The sequence below is a fragment of the Anopheles arabiensis genome, chromosome 2, assembly GCF_016920715.1.
Source record: "Anopheles arabiensis isolate DONGOLA chromosome 2, AaraD3, whole genome shotgun sequence".
In the NCBI taxonomy this organism is placed as follows: Eukaryota; Metazoa; Arthropoda; class Insecta; order Diptera; family Culicidae; genus Anopheles; species Anopheles arabiensis.
The window spans coordinates 47,606,446-47,630,334 of record NC_053517.1 but is presented as its reverse complement, the minus strand read 5'-3'; the positions used below and the strand labels follow the sequence as shown (position 1 = coordinate 47,630,334).

General features: G+C 38.1%; 1 protein-coding gene across 1 annotated transcript in view; it reads right to left on the bottom strand.

The window, feature by feature from the left end:
- The window catches only part of LOC120894773, a 53,267-nt gene that overhangs the window by 19,094 nt on the left and 10,284 nt on the right, over positions 1-23,889 (bottom strand). The window contains exons 3-5 of the mRNA XM_040297578.1: positions 11,388-11,435; positions 4,535-4,608; positions 1,516-1,718 (exon numbers count right to left, since the gene is read on the bottom strand). Coding sequence (XP_040153512.1) covers positions 1,516-1,718; positions 4,535-4,608; positions 11,388-11,435 — 325 coding nt within the window. The remainder of the gene's footprint in view (positions 1-1,515; positions 1,719-4,534; positions 4,609-11,387; positions 11,436-23,889) is intronic.

The following is a 23,889-nucleotide window of genomic DNA, read 5'->3' as shown; positions in this document are numbered from 1 at the left end:
CAAAGGAGACCGGTGTTGATTTGCCCAAAAATTAGACGTTGAGGTCGACAACGATGCAGGATCAGGAATAGGTGCATGGCATGAAGTACTTGATCCAAACTGGGCAGAATCGAAACGAGATCTTCTATAATTCGTGATCAACGATCTTGCGGACGGTTTATGTGGAAGGCCAAGTAGTAGATTGGAACGCGACATCTTTTAGCGAAATTGGAATGCCCGCTTTGAATGATATGAATGATATCATATCCATGTTTGCATCTCGCTTCGTGATGCGATGAACAGTAATGTTATCGGTAGGAAGCATAGATTTAAGCAACACGAGCATGTTTTTTGTAGGTACATGCGGTTTGATAATAGAAAAGTAAAGCCATACTTTCATATTGGTGTTTGTGGTTGTGTTTGTGTTTGTATCATCACTATTCAGGACGGGGTGATGCTTGCTGGCTGATGAAGTTATATGACCAGCTTCAACAATATTTTTCCTACAGTTTAGATTAGTTTTGGCGAAATGTTACAATAGATCATCATCGGTCGGTTTCGTGCAGCTAATAGTTTCTGTGGTAGGTAGAGCAGCATTTGTAGTTTCTTCAATGTGATGGGCGTGTTGTTGATCGACTGGACAGTCATTTAAATTGATAATGTACCGCTTGAATTCGGTCTTGCTTCATCAGTGTCGCTTAGAGGTAGTGTAGTCAGGGGCGGATTAAGCTCTAAGCAAACTAAGCGACCGCGAGGGGGTCTGAGGCCACAAGGGGCCCCAAACAAGGACCCACCCCCCGCCCATAAGTAAATTTGCCTCACAATCCTTCTCTAGTTTAGAATTACTCATACAACTTCTTACTTCACACTTCAGAAATGCCTATATTCATGGGACTGCTTAGGGCCTACAGGCCGGTCTCGTAGTACAGTCGTCAACTCGTACGACTTAACAACATGCCCGTCATGGGTTCAAGCCCCAAATAGACCGTGCCGCCATACGTAGGATTGACTATCCTGCTATGGGGGGAAATCAATTAGTCACTGAAAGCCAAAACCCACAAGAGGTAAAGGCAGGCCTTGACCGACAACGGTTGTTGAGCCAAAGAAGAAGAAGAAGCTTAGGGCCTACACTCATGTTAATCCGCCACTGAGGGTAATGGTGGTGGAACTCAGACACGATGCATTTCGATGCGATAATTTCACAGAGATCGAACTGAGATTGTCAATCAGGCAACATAATCAACATTTTTTTGATAAACATTGTATCACATCCAAGGAGATTCAAAATTTATAAAATCTTGAGTTATCCGGATCTACTTTGGAGTAACCTTACTGAATATCCCGTTTCATGTAACGGTCTGAAATGTGACACGTGTGTTTGATCATACTCTTCCCTCTTCGCCTCTTTACCCGTTTGCCTTAGTTTAATTGAATGGGCGATTTTTTTTCTTCATTTTCATCAAACATAAAGCGGAGATTTTCCGCGACACAAACCCATTCTTGAAGGGCGCAACCAAACCACCGTTCCACGCTTACCTAACTTCCTCTTCCGATTTTGCAATCATCCAGTACACTTTGGAACGCTTCCGGCGCGACCCGAGCGCTATCAACTGCGACACACTGACGCCATCCGGGAGAGGTGGCCGCCGAGGTATCTGACCGGTCCAGTGTGCGATTGCAAGCATTTCCGGTGCCTCTTTGACTAGAATTTTGCCGGCAGGTGACGAGCGGCCCGGTTCCTGGGGGAGGGAAAAGGAAAGAGATGTACATGTGAAAAGTGGAAAATGAAATCATGATTAATTGGGTTTTCACTGGCATAGGAAGGACGTGGTTCGGGTGGTTCATTTGCAAAATCGTTTCGAGCGCGAGGATAGTGAACGGTCGATAATGGGGAATGGTTCGAAAGGATTTCCGGCTTTATATTTCTATGCTTCGAATCAATTCCCGATGCAGTTGAAGAGCCATCAGACAGTCAGGATGAAAACGATGAGGAGGGAAAGCAGAAGCTCTATTGATTTTAAAGTGCTTTTTAGTACATAGATAAAATGAAAAACGTGTGCTGACCTATACCAGGCACACATCAATACCACTTGGTCAAGAAATGCATTCATTGTGATTTTTATGTTTTGTTTATTTTTATAGAGACTTTGAGCCAATTATTTATTGTATTAATTAATGTAATTGTGAGAAGCTGGAGTGTATGGACTGAGACAAGTTGATTCCATTCCCTATGTGACTTGTATTGAGTCCTATTTTGATCATACCGCAGTGTGTTCACTGGACAATCTTGATTTTCAGAAAGGACAATGCCACGCTCGCCCTTTTTCTCATGCTGCAAGTCGAAAGTTGAAACCTATATTTTGCTGAGCAAATTATGTATTATTTTTCTATCATTCTAGTTGTAAAATAAATCAGTATTTTTCAGTCACCTAAGACTATGATATTAACTTGGATATAATCATTGTGTCGATGCATATTAGTCTTATTTGTTACTGTGTTAAAGTCCGTGCATGGTACTAAATTCAATGAGAGCATTTCAATTGAAAAAAGGTTTAAAGATATTTATACAGCGATTGATATGTCACGGTAAGAGCTGGTTGTAGCTGAAAAAGGGCTTGAGCAGTTCTAATTGAATGTTTGTTAAAAAGAAATAAAAAATAGTGTTTTTATACCAAATTTTGTATAAAAACTGCCATGTTCGGAATTTAGATTAAAGAATTATTACAAAACTATACAACGACGCTCGATGTGGTGATGATCTCGTGTATCTTAATGTAAACAAGACTTAAGAGCAAAGATATCCGGTAAAGTTTTGCCTTTCAACAGAAATGCTGTGTTTACTTCATTCGCAGATCGCATGTCGAGTAATTTGTTAATCTAATTCAAAGCCACACTTTTTTTGGCTTGATTTTTGTTGAGCAAATCTTGTGCAATCCCTTTCAGCACCTTTGGTGGAGGAATTGGTAAGGTAGTATACGCGTCGGTGGCTTGACGCACAGGCAAGGCTTCCCAGCTACGACAAACGAACCGAGTACACGTGCATGTTTAATGCATGTAATTTAATCTAAGAGCAAGTTTTTCACTTTTCCACAGCAGATGCATCGTACTATCTTTTCCTGATCCACACCCGCCAGAAAGCAGTTTTGGTTGAGTCAGACCCGAGGAAGACTTTCGCTGTCGGTGATTTGAGCGTTACATAGTTACTACCCACCAACGGACCACCATCGGCGTGGAAAGCGTCGTGTCGAGTTAGGTCTAGGCAGTACAAATTTCAACTTGCTTGTGTGTTGCCTGATGCAACGTAGAAAAAAGCGGAATCCCGGCCGTGGTACAATCTTATCCGGTGGTTGGTGAGGAATTGAAATTTATTTCCTATTCCTTGCTCGCATTACACAAGCTTTTAACGATGGAGAGGCTGGTGTGGTTAGTGCTTGCATGCACGGGAGGTTGATGGCCAGCCGTGTTTCGGTACACCGGGAGCTATAAATATGCAGCGGCTTACAGTTTATTGTTTGACCGGTTTTGCTAGTAAAAGCATCAAGCAGTCAGGCTACATTTGCTTTGTAAGGACTCGAGTTAAAAAAAAATACCCATGAAACATATCCATTTTTTTATACACTGGTTGGATGGTTCATAAAATATTCAGCCAACTGAAATGCACTCGCTACAGTTATGTAGTGTTATTTGAATATGTTTTGTATGATCAGCACAAATAAAATGTATTCTTAGGTTTAACTCAACCACCAAGAAACAATGTTACAGAACTAGTGCTTACGATGAGCAGGAGCAGTTTTTATTGCTCGTGTCTAACATTGAACAAACTTGATCAAACAAGAGCCAACCATTTGAATCATACTCAATGCCAAGCTTTATGCTCACTATAACATCCTGACCAGGCTATGAAAACTTAAAGCTCTACGGTTAGAGTGCAAACAATGGAGACGAAATTAATAGCGGCAGCTGGAAATGAAATCGTCAACACGCTTGTGGTTGAAAAGATGTGAACCATCCAACCAACACCCTTACGATGCTGTGCTTTGGCACGTGCCCGTGTCCAGGTATCGGCGAACCTGCGAAAACAATCCTTGTTGAAGTTAGTTCCACGTGAAATAAGCTTAATAGAAGCCAGAAAAGCATGTATGAAGAGAAAACAGACAGCAAACAAAAAACCTCGAACGTGAGAAAATATGCGACGGGTTTCGCCAGCTTCACAGGAATAGTGGCTGGGAGTGAGTGGATTTGATTTATCCGTTTGAAATGGCTGCTTGTTGCGTGCGGGTGTTCACTCGGGAAAAGGAAACCATTATACGGTTGGTGAAATGGCATTACTTTTGGGCGCTGTAATGGTAGACTTGTTTGCCCTATGTCGAGTTTTTACTTTCCCTTTGGAGGAGTAAGAACTACAAAATGGTTATTGTAATACAATTCTGTTAGCTAGTGGCATTTTATTTTATGATATTAACACCAGAAGATTTGGGCGATTCCATCCGAACGCGCGGTATTCAGCATCTGATAGGCGGAGCACAAACATCGTCTAACTACGGGAAGAACTTACCGTAAACCAGGCCATGGTGGAGTCATCGTACAGCACAACCCATTCCTCCGACCAGCGGCTCCATAGGACTTGTTCTGTGAATGAATAGAATGAAGACAATAAATATCTTTTAATCTTTTTACCCTTCTGTAACAAAGTGTACCCATTAAAGACGAGCCAAGAATGGAACGAAAAAGGATATTTCGTTGAAAGGAAACTTTTGTCACTGTTTTGAACAAAAGATATACCGGATCAGAATGTTTTCATAGAAGGCGGACAACAATTTAACCCGATTCCGTCGGCTCAATGTATCAATGAAGCAAAACAAACCCCAAAAACAAAAGACCAATGGCGAACCCAGTGGGGGATGAGTTTTCTACTGACTCATGTTTACGGTGCTGCTGAAATATTCAATTAAATAAGAATTCAGAGCCCAACAACCTGAAAAGAAAGCAAAAGGGTATGTCGCTCAGAACCCTACAGTTTATGCTGGTCAGTACTGCCTGATGCTTTCCGATGATGGTACACGATGAGGAAGCGCATACATACATCATCTATATTGGAAACTCATAAAGCCTCGTTGTGGTTGTGTCACTGTGTTGGTGATCGGGAATGGGTGTTGTGCAATTGATTTCAACATCGCTTAGATACATGATGCAACACAAAGGATACATGATTTGAAAAAAAAACACACACACACACGCGCCTACAGACCAGTGATAGGTTGCCTTCCTTGAACATTGAAGAGGTTTTCCTCTCCTTACAGCAAGATAACAAAAGAAAATGAGTTTCAGTAAGTGGCAAACAGGACGGAAAGAGAGCTGTGGGATCGGGAAGGTCGATTGTTTCAATGCAGGACCCTTAGCAAATCGGAACGAAGTTTATCCTGGTTTCAAGGTCACTTCTTTCTTTGAACGAGTTTGCATTTGCGTTGCTTCGTCGGAAGAATTATAACATGGCAGCTTCTTTGCGGCAGGTCGCGTGTATCGACACGATGGGATTAGCCGGAGTCGGTACACCACAAAAGCCCTAGGAGAGAAAGAGTGACTTCCGTTTGCCACAAATTCTCATCAACACTTTGCCCATTAAGGTTGCGGAGAATTGAAATTTTTCGAAAATTACTTTAATTTGTTCGGTGCAGAGAGGCGGATTATAATCATAACTCCTGACCGAGGGAACTTTCTTGCCGCCGGGCTGTCCATCTTCTCTGTCAGTCTGACAATAACCGTGTTGGATGATTTTAATGTTTTGTAGAAACATTGAGAGCATATAAAACTGTCTCAACAGAATGGTAATCACATCCTGTTTAATTTCCTTCCATGTTTTCTAACTTTAAGTACTTTTGAGACAAGTGTGAGGTCTTGAAAGATGCAATCGGCGCTTGACTAGTTGCTACTGACGAGGAAACCAATTAATCTTTCGTGAGGCCAATTTTCCTCCGCGCTTCCATGCCATAAGGTGAATGTCAATTTTTGAGGTCAAAACACTTTAACCTTTAATCGGAAGGAAAAATTTGTTTTTCACACGTATACAACCACACACGCTGCCGATGTCGTTCGATCGCGTCAATCTTTCGGTGGCCAACGGTGCGTTAGTGAGCTTGTCAGTGTGCAGGGCACGGTTCGTTCTCTTTACCTGATGTTTAATTAAATTTATTATCACTTCGCTCTCATCAACTAGCGGCATACACCATCCACAGGAATGGGATGCGAACGCTCCGTAGCAAACGGAGAAGCTTTGCGCTTGCGACAGACGGGCTCTGAGCTTTGGCGAAACGACGAACCCCAGACGTGACTTCGGAGAAGATGGCTTCCGGCACCGCATGTCATTAGGATGCCATATCCTTTGGGAAATGAAAATTGACACCGGTTTTATGGTAAATCTTTGGAAACGAGTTTTTGTGCTATGCTCGGGGCTCGGCAAAAAGGTATGCCCGAAGGTGGAATAAAAAGAAGTTCAAGCTACAGAGGCTGGATGTAGGTGTCCAGTGTGTTGAGGTGACAAGCGCACTGTTCCGTCCTCGCTAGACCGTCAACTTGGATGCAAAGTAAAGGTAGCTTCCCTCATTAATCATAGCATTGGATCGATGATGCTAATGATGACGCTGGACAGCAGCAGTCAGCTGCACCAAGAAAAGGGTTTGTATGATTTGCTTTTGTTCCACTCACTGGGCAGATTGTAGGGCGGTCCACATGGAGGAGGGCCGTGTTTCGGACAGGGGACCGAGTTGATGCATTTAGTAAGTTGAGATTAGTGGCAGGGAAAAAGAAGAGCGAATTATCCATAAGGTTTGGACGTGACATGAAGAACCACACGAATCGGTGAAAGTACCATCAATCATGCTGCTGTGAGTGCAATTGGCCCTTCAATGAAAAATATGCCAGAGGATCGTTTTGCTTGGTTCAGATTGCGCGTCACTGTATTAATGATTCTGGACAGAAGGCAATTTATCCACAGATAACGAAAAAGTTATTGAAAAAATAAGGCGAGTTATAAAAGGAAAATTTAACAAATACGACAAGAAATGATCAATCATTGCAAATAGTGTTCTATATAAATATTTTCATCATGTTAATGAATGGACAATTCAAAACATGATTTTTAGTTCTATGTTGAAAAAGATATAATAAAACTCAGCAGTGCAATCGTGATGGCAGATTTCTTTTGAAACCGGAGAAACTATGTTTAATACCAAACCATTTTTTAGAAAACATGTGAAAAGCAACTAGAGAAAAAAGAAGTAAAGAATTGGCAGAATTGTCTACTTTTAACAAACAAGAAACAATCTTTCAGCAATACTTATAGTTAGAGCGTCAAAATGAAAAAGGCCGATAAAGATAAGGAAGAAATATAAAGTTTCAAGAGTCATAAAGGTCATCAGTAGTACGGTTTAGTAGGTGAGAATTAATAAAGTCCTGATATATATAGAAAATTGTAATGATCATGGTAAATAGTAATGTATAATTGCCCAATAAAAGTAAAAATATCTCCATAAGTTAATATTAAATTAGTAACTAGAGACATAAAATTAATTTTACGTTAAGTTATGTAAGTATTTACAAAAGATGAAGCTAAAACTGATGAAGTGTATGTAGAACTGAGTTAAAAGATAAAAGAAAAATATAAATACAATGGTAATAAAATAAAACTTCATGCCAAAATTAATTCTAATTAATTTAATTAATACCTACTAGTGACTAATATTGGAAAAGGTAACTTGTTACATTTACTCCTCAACATATTCTTCTCATGACTAGTCTTTGTGTTACCCAAGACCAAAAAAATTTAATAAAAAACATTGATGCATCATACGATGGCTTAACTATAATGTTCTACATTGGTTTAACTTTGCTCTAAAACTTTCTACAGTTTTAGTAGAAAGGAAAACAATAACTATAACCTCACACAAATCATAAAGGTAGATAAGGGACTTGTCAATACGAATACACATTGGAAGTTTTGCATAAAATATTGCGCGTCTGCATTAATCATCGCGATGAGAGTGTTGAGTGTTGGTGCAAAAGCGTAAAAGTAACAGCAAAAATAAACCATCCAACAAAAGCTTTAACACAACGAACTTGAAACCATCTGAATAAAAAATACAAAAAAAAAAACATTGTAGTACCGGTGGAGTACACATTTTATGGTGTGATGCTTTTGTGGGAATCGTCTTATGTTTACATTGTTTTTTTGACAAGTATTCGCTTTCGGTTGTCAATTAGTGTTACTGTTTGGTGTCTCACGAACTGACGGTTAGACGAAGACGACGGTTGCATTGTCGCACGCGCACACTCAGGATTGTGCTGCCTTGTTTTTCGTTTTATTTTTCTACGTAGCCGGTACAACCATCATTGCTCCACGCGGAATGATAAGGCGCCTGCTTTCATCGGTGGTGCGTTCATAGAATTTAGTTCCACTCCAACACGCACGATATGTCGAGTGGATGATGCTGGGCATTTGGACTGTTGTCGTTATCACCTGGCAGAGTTGTTTCCGGAAAAGGTGTCATGGATTTTTCGATTATTCAAACGTTTCGTTGAATTTTCAGCATCACTTCACCGAGGAAGTGGAGGGAAATGTTTGGTGTGTGAAAGTTCAGGGATCGTGGGACCAGAATCCAAAAATCTAACTCAAAAACGGTTCAAGTATGTTTGGACTCGAAATTATTGTACACGCTAGGATCATAACGTATACTTGCTGTTTGTACAATAAAAAAAACCGAGATCTTACGGAGCCCAACTTGTTCGAGGCTTATCGTACCGCTTTTGTGTGCAAAGTCTCCTGCATCAATATTTGTGTTACTTTTCGTGAGAACTTTTCCACATCTCGCAATATGTGAGCCTGGATGGAGTGTGTCTTTGTAGGGGAGTCTTGTAGGGGGGAAAGGGCGAATGTACATCGGAACACATAATCGGTGTATGTACAGCGCTTTACCCAGCTGATGAGTTAATTCCACAGCATTAACCTATCGTGATAGAACGTTCTGTTGGATGTCTTAGGGAGTGTCTAGAATTGCGCGTCTGGCCGGATTGTTGTCAGGTAGTGGTGCCTGCCATCGTTCCCATTTCCGCGATACGTGGAAGATTGATATTGGTTGAACTTTGACAAACAGTTAAGTACCAGTTGGAACACTGGAATCATGCGAGGTAGATGTTTCGCTAGCCCGGATTATCTTGACCTGATTCGCGTTGGTTTGTATGATGCTTCGTTGAATAATGAGCTTGACTCGCTGGAAGTTATTTAGTCAATAGTTTGTTGGTTGTTTGTTCGTGCGCTTGCCGTCGGGAGCCTCTCGGGATTAGTGCGCTTCTGCGAAAAGACCCGTCTAACTTCATTAGCTGGAAAGTTTAGTGCAAAATATTCGTTGTTATCGGGTATTCCCCAAGTGCTCCAGGTGAACGTAATGGATTGTACGTTTCGAGAACATCAACGGTGTGCTAAATACATTCCATACATTCCTAAATGCCCAGGAGCAGGTGTGTTGGCGCGACAACCCTTCGATATAGTTTTAAAGGCACTAGCGTCAGCACCGTTGCCGGTATTGCGCACGTCATGTCTTTGCTGTACAATCAATTACATGTTTTTCACCTCACCACCCGTACACACTTGCCCATCCATGCAACCATCCATCAGTGTCTTTTCGCCGACGCGTGGCGCGGAGGTGGTTCAGGCGTAAACTTTGCGACAATCAAATTATATCATAAACGCCCCCGGGTAAATGTGCACCGCGACGAAGACGCGAATTCATTGCCTGGTGGTAAAGCCCCTCAGCCCCCCGGATGGTATGGCGTAAATGGATGGTTCATTCTTTCTTCCGGCACCGGCTTCCGGTTGCTGCCTCGTCCTTTTTCTTCCCGAGCTTGTTTCCGAGCAGGGTAGAAATCGGTAGGCAAGGAAAAGACCTAAACAAAAAAAATCACTGTTGTACTGAATCAGGGGCATGAAGATTCAACCCGTGCTCGATAGGGACAGTGACAGTATGAAAGCAAGAACAATCGCTTGCTCAACCGTGTCTAGGGTCGGTAACTGTCATTCTATCTTGTATCTTGGGTTGGAGGGAGCTTACAGAGCAAGGAAGGGAAACAGCTGCCTCTCAAGCGATGCACATCCGTACAATGTTGTACTGACGCAGAGAGAAAGGGAATCTGTGTTGATGACAGGTTCATGTTCTTCCAGTGCGATGGCTGGAAGATGCTCACACTTACCAGTTTCGCTGCAGCACAATAACGCTGGCAACCAAGAGATGTTTTATCTTAATTTGGTCGCTCGCATAAATCCGCCCGAGCGCGCTCCGTCTAGCTTATAGGGAATGAATATGAGGGGAGGTTGGGTCGACTTGTTAAGGCCATGAAATGGGCTGGCTCAAATGGAAACTATTATTCATACGACCACGCAGAAGGCAAGCTGTACATGGGTGCAAACGATACGCCAGGGCTTGACAGCAAAGGCAGCAGCAAAGTGTAATGAGCGATGGTCATGTCATCTAATCGCTGTACAACTGGAAATTGTGTCTCCTTGAAGACAATTAAAATTGCACTTTTTATATTCGACGATTGTTTAACAACTATATGTCTTTTAGACCGCTTAATGAACGACTTTTCTTACTGAGTAAAGCTAGGCCCATTTTACCACGTGTTTCGTGCAATAAGAGCACCTTCCTATGTGACAACTTGTGACGGTATCTGACCGTCCTTCTGGAAATTGATATTCAACTACCTAAAATTTTCTGAACAAGCTTCCCCACACAATCACATTGATATTCCACAGGAAGCGCTCGTGATGGCTCGGCATGTGGAGCGCATCATCATTCTTCGGGATAAAAATGGTGATTGATGGTGGGTGTCTGCTACGCCAACGGCCAAGTCGTAGAAGATTCATGGTGTACGTTATGCTGCACCATTGCATCCACATACACCTACACACGCACACACACACACGGATAGTTTCAGATTGTACTACGAGGGCACTTGAATACTTCGAGGAATGTGTCTTCGTACACCGTAACTAACGCAGGTATGCCGGTTGATTGAAAGGCTGTACTATCGATCTAGCGAAGTTTCGCTTTGCCCCGGTCTCGGTCGGATGATGTCTTGGACTACATTTTTTGCGAAAAATTCAGCGCCATGCTTCCATAGAAGAATATTGAACGCAAGAAATGGAATTTTGTTTTTTTCAACGGAACATTTTTGCAATGAAATGTCATGCATGCAAGGGCTTACGGGATTGTTTGAAAAAGTGTGAACAAAGTGCTTGGGCACAGTTGATATATAAAAGTTGGAATTTTCCAGCATGAGCCGGGTTTGTCCCTAGTATGTGGAATACAATGCAACCGTAAGATAAAGGGTAGTAGTAGAGGTGAATATTAAATACTCACTTTTGTAGCGCAGTAAATATCCTCCTTTGATCTGTTTCCCCACGGTAGCTGAAATGTAGATAGAGAAATAAAATGCGTGAAAGCGTATAATATAAATTGTATAAATTTATTCTAGTATCATAAATGATTTAAAAAATATTATGAAAATAAATACATAGCCATTGCACAATGGGCAGTTTAGAACAAATTTCGGGATAAAATTATTTTTGCAGAAATTGTTAGTTTTTATCGTTTGTAGTAAAGTGTTGATGATAGTAAATAACATTTTATATGTAGTTCGCATCCATACCACCAGGTGGCGCTTCATAAAATAGTGTTTTAAGGGATCTTTGCTTTTGTATTTTAATTTTGTGTGTTTTTTTTCTTGTAATTGTTGTTTCTTATAGTATAAACCATTTTAAAATATACTGTAATGTTCCATAATATATGAGCAAAACATAATAATTTTGAATAAGATAATATTTTCTACTTTGTATAGGACATTTGTAGCTAATGCTCATCACTTTTACTCACAGGTAGTGCGAATATTAAAATTTTACATACACAACTTAGGTGGATGCTATTACAAGCTTCTGATGTCTATTTCACATTTCTAAAGACATGAATAAATGCATTTAAATAATTAGATAGAGCAGGTACATTGAAATAAAGTAGTTCTCAAATTCGTAATGAAAAGCAGCCCATATTGTTTGTCTATGAATATTCATCCAATACTTTTCCAAGTCCTGTACTGCCTTCAGAAGGGGTAATAAAACTAAAAATCCGATGTTCTTGGTTTTACAACTTTCCAAAATTCAACGATAGCTATAAACAAAGTATTTACTTCATTTGTAAAGTTAAACTCTTTCTTTGTTTTGGTGCGCTGGTAGCTACTGATATTGAACTGGTTAACGAATCAGAGGAATACAGCTCATTATACAAAATGTCCTTCTGGATGCATTTTCTTTCTTGCAAAATATTCTTTTTAGTCAATGAGGGGCCCCGGAATCTTTAGTACATATTCCATAACAGTTGATAGAATATGGCACTGTATTAGCAAGGAGGGCCCCGTGGGTTATGGACGTTGGGGCCCCGCGCTAGACGAACCATAAGCACCCCCGGAAGCAACAAAATTTAAGTTAAAATGTTACATAATCAAAGACGGATGTCGAGTACCCCCGGTAATCATGTACAAAGGGGCCTCAACAACTCTTACTGCTTAGGGCCCCCGAGACTGTAAACCCGCTACTGCTCTATCCTATATATTTAGTTTGTCATGACTTTTGGGAGTTTCTTCTCCCAAAACGCCAATAGATGCTGTTGCATTCATAAAATTTTCCCGTTATGCGTATAATTTTAGAATTATTTTCCTTACATCCGTCTATAATCTGGAGCAGGACCAAAAGGTATTCGGTTCTGATTTGCTTCATTATATTTAATAATAAAGTTAGGTTAGAATAGAAATTTACATATTAGATAAGTACATGAGCTGAAACTAAGATACACAGCTTCGTAATGGAAATAAAAGGTAATCAAAAGCACGTAGAATATATTTTTGTAGAATACACTAAATACGCTACACTAGGCACCTATGGAGCCGCCTAGTTACGCATGTGTCTGTTTTTAGAAAAAGTTGATGTGAAAAAACGTCAATAAAATTCGCGTTCGCAGAATATTTCTTCAAAGATTGATAGTATATATATTACACTATTATGTGACATATATGAGACAACGCCACTCTACGCCACTTCCATAATGGCATCAAGTCAAAAATTAAAATGATGAAAATTTTCGGGAAGTTTTTTCAGTTATTATCGTATATTTTTACATAAAATTAATTTAACTCAAAATGGTTTTAATGTATTTATAAAGCTGACTAAATATCCTTTTTTAAAAGCCTAAATTTATCAAAATCAGTTCATATTTGAAAAAGTTACAAAGGTTCAAAGTTTTCCAAAAAAGTGAAAATTTTTCTGCGTTTTTTTAACAAGTCTCGACTTTGAGAGGACTTTTCTACAGAACCAGAAAAGATAAAGAGCTCATATTTGGTATTTTTCTTAGTTTAACCCTTAGTATTAAAACCTTTTATTTGGAATTGCGCTATTACAAAGTTGATTTTTTGAATTTCATCCCGGCAAATGCCCATTGTGCATTGTGAAGGAGGCTTTTACCAGCACATAGTTCCGATTCCGATTTAATAAATCCACTACTATATCTATCGAGTTGACGACTGTTCCACGAAACCGGCCCAGAATGTTCCGGAGTTCCAGAATGCAAATCATGAAAAAACAATATAAAAAAGATTTGGGGCTGAAATAAATTCATAAACTTTGATAAACAGGAAGAAAACACAAGGAAGTAAAAAGGAATATTAGGAAGACGGATGCAATGTAAGAGCACCAGAGCGGAAAGGACTAAAGGAGGAGTTGAAGTCGAAAAGATCATGATAGTAATTAAACCATCTGAAACAGGATAGAAAAGGTTCAATATGACAATACGATGTATGTCGTGTTTCCACGTCTAGAGGAGGACGGCGACGGAGGCCCCGGAAAGGTACATATGGACAAATAGAGGCAAGCAAATCGGGAGCCAATGGTTCAGTGGGATTATCCGGTGTGTTGCTGTGTGTCAATATTAGTCTTTAGTATATTGTTGTGAATTCAGAACATACATAAATTACACATGTTTTGTTTTAAAGATGAACATATCATGGTCTACGCATTTTACTATGCTTTTCACTATAGTAATTACTATGAAAACTTTTCATTTTTTCAAATCTTTCAAATTTCTAATCAATCAAGTTCATGGCAGAGATTATCTTCTAAACTATATAATTTAGGTTACTTTCTAAACAACTATTATGTTAAAATAACTATAACCAAAAATCTTGCCTCTATCTCGTCTTGTTAAGTCTTAATAGTTATCAAATAAATGAACAAATGGGCTGGAAATGGTTAAAGAAATGCTAAATTCTCCCAGTCCGAGTCCCATTTTCATGCAACTGTAAACTGACGAAGTACAATATTTATAAAAGAGTTATTTTTAGATTATTTGTCGAATTTAAGTTTATAAAATACGATAAAGCTAAAGGTAACATGTATTTTGTCTTCCAATTAGAAAATATAATTGATTCCTAGTAATCTGCTCGTATATGTTCAAATTTTAGAAAACAAAAACATGTTAGTTATAAAAAATTACTCTCCGATCATCAACGTTATAATTACAATTAAACGTTGTAATATAATTACAAAAATGGCTGGAAAATAAACGGAACAATGATTAGTTTGAGCAAAGTGAGACATATTTGATGTAAAAAAAAAGATTATTAATTAAAATTTAGATTCAATCGTTGATTGCTTGTGCTGTGCTGTGTAGCTTTATTTGCAATTAAAACGAAAATGTGTAATTTAATCCAATAAGAAATCAATTGATTTTATTGATTGATTCCCACGAAATAATTATGATATAAGTGCCATTGGAAGAAATGCACAGTATTGCTAATTTTAGCAATACTTGTTAAACATGTATTGGAACAAGGTATAAATCGAACAATTTCCGGAGTGTTTGATTTCCACGAAACTCGATGAAATATTGATCGTAATTGATTTTGCGTAATTTATAGCATTTCTGATTTCTTTCTACGCCTTCGAATATTACATACTTATTCCGTCTATCATGTTGGTCCGTATTTTTTGCGCTTATTATCACACGTAACGAAATAATTAATTTTTGACGAAAAAATGAAAAGCAAAACAAAGCGTAGCGCAGCAAAAAGGTGGGAAAGAAACGCGCACCATTGCGGGTGGCGTCCTGTGGGAGTCTGTAAATCACCAACGCCACAAACAATCTCATTAAAGTTGGTAGCTCTCCTTTAAGCTTCGTGGCTTAGGATGTCAAACGGCAGCGATACTAGCAATGTTGCCAACAAATGAATAAAAATGTTTCAAATGAGATGGCATAACGCAGAGGCGTTGGCAGCACCATTACCAAACCAAACGCGAAAACAAAACAAAGTGAATTCGTACAATTTTACTAAAACCAAAACGCAAAAAACATTATTCAAGTGAGGTGAAATTCCCATCCTTCCCTTCCATCAGCAGCTTAGTGGTATAGGAAAGGGCCCCAGTTTGCTATGGAAAATTGCGAAAATGTTGTAGCAAAGTCCTCGGTCAAGTTTGGGACACATCGTTTCGTCACGCAGTTGTAATGGTCAAGCGTCGGTGTTCACTCATTCCGCTCGATATGGTGAAGGTTTGGTAGTTGTCCGTGTTCGCCAGTTGATGTACGTTCGCTCATAATATTTTCATAACACTGTTTCGTGTCCTTCACGGACCGTGATGGATAGCGCGCCGGAGGAATGAAACGAGGGCAGCAACATTAATTAGATATGAACTTTTCACATATTTTTAACGTGTGCTTGCGCGGGACTTCGACGTGCCCGCGCGGTCTGAGCTGGGCGGCATTATTTGTATTGAAAGAGTCACATGAATTATATGGCTTGTGAAAATGTTTTATAAAATGAAATGGAATGATAAATGGCCAGTTGCGCAAGCTTCAAAAACTTTTTTGACTTTCTCCCGATGAAGAATTCCATTGCTCTTAACGAAAGATTTCATATTTTTATTTGTGTTATCAATCCTGTTATTTGTGTTATTGCTTCTTATGCTTAGTGTAAAGAACCAACGTGGTCAAATCAAGCTTCCTATACTATGTACCACACCACTAAATGTTCTGTTCTAGCTAGGGTCTGTAAAGGAATTGAATCCGTCCTGTGTTGTAGAAACAGGCCCGCCTATCGATATTGTAATATAAATGTGGGAGTGAGCGGATCCGATGGTAGTAGGAGAGAGAAGAGCAAGAGATATAATGCTATAATGATCGGCATAATGAGTTACGATCATTGCGAACACATACACTTGTACAATCCACATTGAACTTACAGTGGCCGGCAATATAAAGTGGCCACTACTTACAATTTTATATTTTTTCCATTTTTTCCGTGAAAGATGAAGTTATTGTACTGCTTTATTTTTTGAAACATTGTTCGTGATATGCTTAAGAATGCGCAGTACCATAGCATGACAAAAATGAGAAGTTTGCTACAAGAAAAAATATTTTTTCCAAAATTGATCAAAATCACTGTGCCAAAATAAAGTGCCCACTTTATTCATTCTACAGAAAATATTTTTCTGAACAAATATAACACTAAACTTATAATTTATATGCGTTCCTCTTGCATTCTTTACATGTTCGAGGATCTTTGACATAATTTAGTTTTGTTTTATTTGCACATATTTGGCATTTATTCTTCCTAAGAGTATTTCAGAACTTTAACATATTTTATTTTTCCTAATCACGTCATTCTCACCACATTTGCATCAAAATTTGCACACGAAATCTCGATAGTATTAAAGTTAAGACTAAGTAGGAGCCATTAAAGAAGTTTTATTCGATTTGATTGAAAAAAAAATTAAAAAATTCTTCGTGTGTAACTTGAGTCGTCTTCCTGTTGTAACATAAATTTATTTACTAACTCCGTATTTTTCACAGAAAACAGATAAATTCACACAGGATGCTTATATAGGTATAAGCTTTCATTATGCTGTCGATTCATACCATGCTCCTCACTCCTCGCATAGAAAACCCCTCCCTGGTCATCACATTGCACTCTTCATACATATTGGTTTGTTGGATCGCGTCTAGTTATTTTTGAACATCAGTTCTAATTTGGACTCATCTGTCCAAATACCAGTTTTTCAACAATCTAACGATATATCTGCATGTTCTTGATCATATTGAAGCCAATTGGCTTTGTTAGATTGCTGTAGCTCGAGCGAGGAAGTTGAAGGACGCCACATCTAACAGGCAGTAAATTACGAAAATTGCAATGTGATAGCTAGGGGGTGTTTATCTTTAGGAGTAGCGTAAAAACTGGTGTGAATCGAAAGTACAACTATGGCTGATACCTTTTTTAACATTCTTCATCAATACTTTGGGATATTTCTTTTTAAAAAATGGGGTTTGAAAACTAAAAACATGTTCCTACAGGCTAACATCTCAACACACACAATCAATACAAAAAACATTTCTCAACTAGTATCGTATGAAACACCTTGCATGTCCTCCATGAAGTCTAAATCTTGGTTCCATAGAGAATTTGAGGCAGATTCTATGTGCGAAGGTGGATAAAACTGGTGTCACAAACAAATAAATTGAAATTTAAAGCTCTTGATAACGCTTGAAAAGAACCAGATCCAAAAACTAGATGCAGAACTAGATAAACCTTTAAAAATTAGAAAAAAAATACGCCAAAGATCCTCGAACATGTAAAGAATGCAAGAGGAACGCATATAAATTATAAGTTTAGTGTTATATTTGTTCAGAAAAATATTTTCTGTAGAATGAATAAAGTGGGCACTTTATTTTGGCACAGTGATTTTGATCAATTTTGGAAAAAATATTTTTTCTTGTAGCAAACTTCTCATTTTTGTCATGCTATGGTACTGCGCATTCTTAAGCATATCACGAACAATGTTTCAAAAAATAAAGCAGTACAATAACTTCATCTTTCACGGAAAAAATGGAAAAAATATAAAATTGTAAGTAGTGGCCACTTTATATTGCCGGCCACTGTACAAAAAATGAACTATCTTCCCCACATAAATATATGAAATATTTCAGAAGTAAGTTAACCCAATGCATAGCAAAGAATGGATTAATTTAATTGTTTCTTTTTTATGTATTATATCTTATTTAATCTATTTATATGTTTATAAACATAACATAAGCAAAATAATAATTAGTCCCAATTTGCTGGGTTGGAATGATTTATGAAAAACTCAAAGTACTAACGTCAAAACATCAAACCTTTATTTAAGATGTGCATCATGGGATGTTTTATGATTTATCAAGCTGTTGCTTTCGCTTCCCATTAGGTAATCACGTTTTCGTTTGACAACCTAATATGAAACGTGATCGAACTACTTAGCAACTGTGACTACAATAGCAGTGATGCCAAACTTGTTTTGGGGTCGCGGGCCGGTCTACGATTAAAAATATTCCCGCGGGCCGCAGTTGAGCATAGGGATGAGAGTGAGGAGTTGATAGAGCTTGAGTAACAAACGTGACGTAAGAAAACATGTAAACAATATAGGAAACTAGCTGCCCTAGTAAACCTTGTTTTACCCAACATAGTATTAGTTGACGATTAAGTATTACAAGTTGTAAATACAGGTATTTGAATACACATTTATTTTTTTGTATGTGTTCATATCATTGACTTTTATCAAACAAACTAGCTGATTTATCCGGTTTCACACGGGATAAAATTGTCTCGTTTTAAATAAAAATAGAAGAATATGCAATCCGAGGAGTACAAAAACAATGATTACAATGATTACAGTGATTTTATCTTCGATTCTTCTTAACTGTCGTAATAAGCGTAGGTAATTAAGATCTGTTATGGCAATCATCCGTTTGGATACCACTGAGTTTTTGGTTTACCACGGAGTTTATTGGACCCATATACCATATATAGAATTCAACAGTTGAACGCTTTTTAGTTGGCATGCTTTTAAGTTCAACGCTCGATAGTTGACTGAGAGTTCAATTAAAAAGCATGCGTTTGTATGGAAAACCCGGTTTTTGAAAAATTCACAAAAATCTTGCCGAGAAAAATTTCAGAAATTTGTTGTATGAAGAAACATGCCATCTAAAAAGCACATATCCAATAATAGGTAGGGAATCGAAACTCAACCAGTGAGTTCAGACTGTGTAGATAAAAAACTGCTCGTCATTCAATAGCACCGCTGCCACCCAGTCAGACAGCCTTCTGTTAATTTACCCATTCGAGCAGTTTTGTGTCAGTCATAACAGTAATTTAAGAGCAATTTAGCGGTATGAAGTGTTGTCGTTTGTTGTCAGTGAAAAGATGTAAATTAGAACAAAAGAGTATTGTTTTAATAATCTTTTAGTGGAAGAAGACATCGACGGTGTGTTTAAAACTGTAAAATGTAAAAAACAGCCGAGAAATTGCATTTTTTAGTGCTATTTGTGCACCACCTTCTCCGGGTGAAGCGGCTGTTCAAGTCGAGTTTGCTTAAAAAATACATTGTAATCGTTTGTATAAGTTAAGGACAATGAATGAATAAAAGCATTCAACTGTAATATAATACATTTCGTGTTATTTATTAACAATAACACGACAAAAATAAAATTAAAATAGAGGAAGGAATAGGATCTGTCAAAACTGCTCGAATGGGTAAATTAACGACTGCTAATTTACCATTATATTACTCTTAAATTACCGGTAATTTAGCGGTAAGATAGGGGTAAATTAAGTCCGATTTGTCTGACTGGGCAGATCGACCGAAAAAACGCTGTAATGAAAAACGTCGTTTACACTTGCGAGATGAACGGTATATTTCAGTAACCAAAAATGTGAACGGTATTTTATATTACGAATATCGAAGCAAGTAAACTTGCTCGTTTGAAACGTAAAAGTGCAAATATGTCAAAGCGAAATAACAAATCTTTTTTGTATTCATTATTCTCAGATAACTAAAACATACCATCTCTGCTTTTTCACTTGGGATATTTGTGACAGCATCGTACACTGCAAGGCTTCCCGCTGATTATCGTAAGGGTTGCGAGTAGTATGTCCTGCTCGAATTTTTTCAAGTTTTAGCTTTTATTTATTTTTTATCTAAATAATTTTTATTCTTCACTGTGATTCGTCAAAATGATTACTAACAGCCTTTTTTTGGATTTTGCAAGGAAAAATATAACATTTCAAGTCTTTAGCAGGCTATAATTTGCTCTAATGCAGGATATAATAAGCTGTGCTCTTATTATAAATGCTAAACTATGGTCGAAAAAACTTCTTACTCTCACAACCTGCTTTCATGCGAGGTCACTGGCGCTATAACGCTATCGCGATTGCGAGGCCTCATGCGAGCTCACAAACTGCTCGAATTTGTTTTGCGGGTTTTCAACGCCAGTGTAAACCGCACTTCACACCGAGTGTCAAAGTGCTGTATTCAACAACAACATTCTTGTTTTTTGTATGGGAGTTAGAAAATTTTAATTAAAATAAGTTTAGTGTAAAATAAAATAAGTTCGTTGAAAATGGTCCAGCCGTTTTAGAGGTTGCTGGCAACAAACACCGTGACACCAGATTTTTTTATATGATTATAGCTCATAATTATAGCACTACATCGACCAATATAGCTAGCTATGTGGCTATTTTGTTCAAAGAGAATATCCGTCTTTCACAAAATTCACATTAAAAAAATTACCTGATGATTTGTTGAAAGTGATATTTTGATACATGTTTTGCGATTTGTCTAGAAAGCCCTAAAGTCTGAAAATGGGTGAAAATATGAGAACATTGACTTTACAGTGTCGCCGCAAATGAACTAATAACATCACATGCTACATGCCATCTTTACGATTACGTAACCAAAGGAGTCCCTATTAGTAATTTATTCCAGTCTCCGCCAATCGAACTACTAAAACTGAAAGTTGAAACCTCCTCTTTAAGTGGATCAACATAAGCACACCCGTTTTTATAATCTCATAACCTACAATCTATTTATAATTCATGCTAAGAACTGCATTACGTTTGCAAATAACACTCGCACTTACGAATCATTAATAGCACTTTTAATAATAGTATTCCATGAGTTAGCATACACAATTAGACACCTCTATCGGTCAAACTCGAACTGTGATGTCCAAAAAGGTAGATAAACATTTTTTTTTAAATGGCCGATGACCCCGAACGACAAGAAGTAACAAATGGTGGTGGAAATGAAGACCGATGGAAAAGTCACTACATCGCTACGTTCGTTTGGTCGGGATGCAACCGGCCAAACAGTGAAATAGTACCTGCGTAACATAAGCATACATGTCAGGAAGCAAAATTGGCGCGAATTGGCTTAACAGTGGCAAGCAATGATCCCAAAGCTCAATGCGATAATTTTAAGGAAATTTCGACGGAATTTCGAAAGGCCACCATAATACGCTAACTTCCAAATCCCTCAGCTGCGTCTCATCGAAATTTTTTATACCAATATGATGCAAAAGCTCTATTTCAAAAATTTTGTCACAAAAAATGAGAAGGAACTGACAAAAATCAAAGGCAGATCTTAAAAACATTCCTACACGCATGTCTCCGCCATGGTGAACATTCAGGATAACTGACAAAAGGCCCGCAACGTTGTTTGACATACCTGCTAAATAGCATCGAAAAGTGTATAATTTATAAAATGGTGTCACTGTATTTCAAATTTCAAAATTCCACTTCAAATGGATAATGATAAATAGTTTACGAGTTATGCAGGTAGCTGTATGGTGGAAAATGGAAAAAAAAGAAAATGGAATGGAAAATTGCTCGACGAATGTAGTAGTTATTTATCCGGAAAATGGTTCAGCTGTGCAAAATGAAGTTTGTAGGATACTTTTGTTTCTGCGATTCAATTTATCTGAAAACATGCGATTAAATGTGACAGTGCTGCCTCGTCATGCAACACTTTCCGTTTGATTGGTGAAAAGAGCAGGAGGCGCGTTGTTAGTCCTATTTGGCCCTGACGATTTAATCTTGTTTTGCTATTAGGGCTGGAACTGGAAAATGCTTTGAATGCTTAATGTCAAAGCGACCGTCACTCTGCATATGGGAAAAGAACGGAACGAAGGGAATGACGTGCAGTTAAAAATGCAATTTTCATGTTCTATTTATCTGCTTTACAGTCCATTTTCAGACTCCAGCATGAACTACCACATCGTTCTGAGCCTTATGCACCGTGTAATTCGGTATGGCGTGACAGGGCGGTATGGAAAGGGATAATGCAAAAAAGTAAAAGATGAAAAAAAAAAACTTCCATCACGAGGGCCAGCGATGCTGATAGCAACGGTAAACGTTAAAGAAGCTGTAAGTAGATCAAATGAAAAATAAGAAAAATTGGAAAATGGAAAATGGAACCTTGATGAAAGTGGATTGCTTTCAGCAGTTTGCAAAAACTAGTTACACGGAAGTTTTCTTGAATTTCTGTTTCATTTTATTGTGCAGCATCAATGGGTGCCTCATCAGCGAAAATTTGAAAAGTTTATTAACCCATGTTCGAGGTTAGTGAGCTAAGGCAGGTGAATGTTTACATTTAGCCATTGTTATGGCTAAAAACATTCTAGCTTAGCATGGAACAATCGTACTTTTGAAACATACAGGGTTCCAACAAATAATGGAATAGTTAAATTGCTTAGGGGAATGTTTTAACCGAATAGTGAAATTTTGCGAGCATACAATAGAGCTGCCATTGGACTGTGGTAGCCTCTCGAAACAGCTTCTAAGTGATGGTGATTTCTAAAACAAAATCTTTTTCAGTTGTGTTTGCGTGGCATTCATCTGTATATATGATAAACTAAATTAGTCCTGCAGCTTAGTCATAATTAAAATTAAACTAAAATGTGTTGAGATATTTACAGCAGCTACCAGAATCTAATGACAGCTCCTTAGCATGGTTTCAAAATACCCCTATTCGGTTGAAACATTCCATTATATGATTGCAAACCTCCACAGTATGCTTGCAAAATTTCACTGTTTCACTATCGATTTGCAACATTCCCTAAGATACCGGTTGGCAAACTTTTGAGGTAAAGGGCCAAATTCAGAGAATGAACTCGAGGCACGGACCAGAAAAATGTATTTTTATAGTTTCCGCATAACTTATAACATTAAAAAAATTATAATCAAAAAATTGGTTAATGATTCGAAGTGATTATATCATTAAAGCATGGTTCGGCATTGGTTGTAGTGAATGTAGGCTTATAGCGAAATGCGTATAGCGCGTTCGACAGTGGTATGCGAAGGTGAAAGTATCGCGATGGCGAAAGGATGAAGGAAAACTATAAATATAGGCGAGAGATGCGCTCTGGCTTCTTTCACAGAAAACCATGGAATAATGCGACTATTTTTTTTTTTTGGAAGCAGGTGCTTTCGCATCATTGGTAATTCATATTATTAAAACTAATTGTAATGATTCATCAGTCTAGGATCGGAAAAAGTGCGCGCGAATGTGTGATCAGTCAAAACAACAAAGAAAGAGCAATATCGCAATATTAATTAGATCCTCCTCCCATGTCGAAAAAAATTGGGGTTTGAAATGGGGTTCTTAACGGCTTAAAAATAAATCGAAACAAACGTACTTTTTTTTTATTCAGTAGGGATGAAATGTACATTGAAATAGTATCAAAATGCTTTACGATCAAATTATGCCATGACAGATAAATCGATAACGGATTCGTTATGAAAAAGCTATTTTTTTAAATATTCTAGTCTGTTTTCAAATGCTCTTCTTATCATCATCTAGAAATAATGAAATTAATACATACTGCCGATCGTTGTCCTAAGCGATTGAACTATTCCATCATATGATTCGCAACCCTGTAAAACCTTTCTTACTGAAATGTGTTAATGAAAAACAACTTCAAAAATGCTTTATAAGCCTGAAGAACGGCCCATTATAAA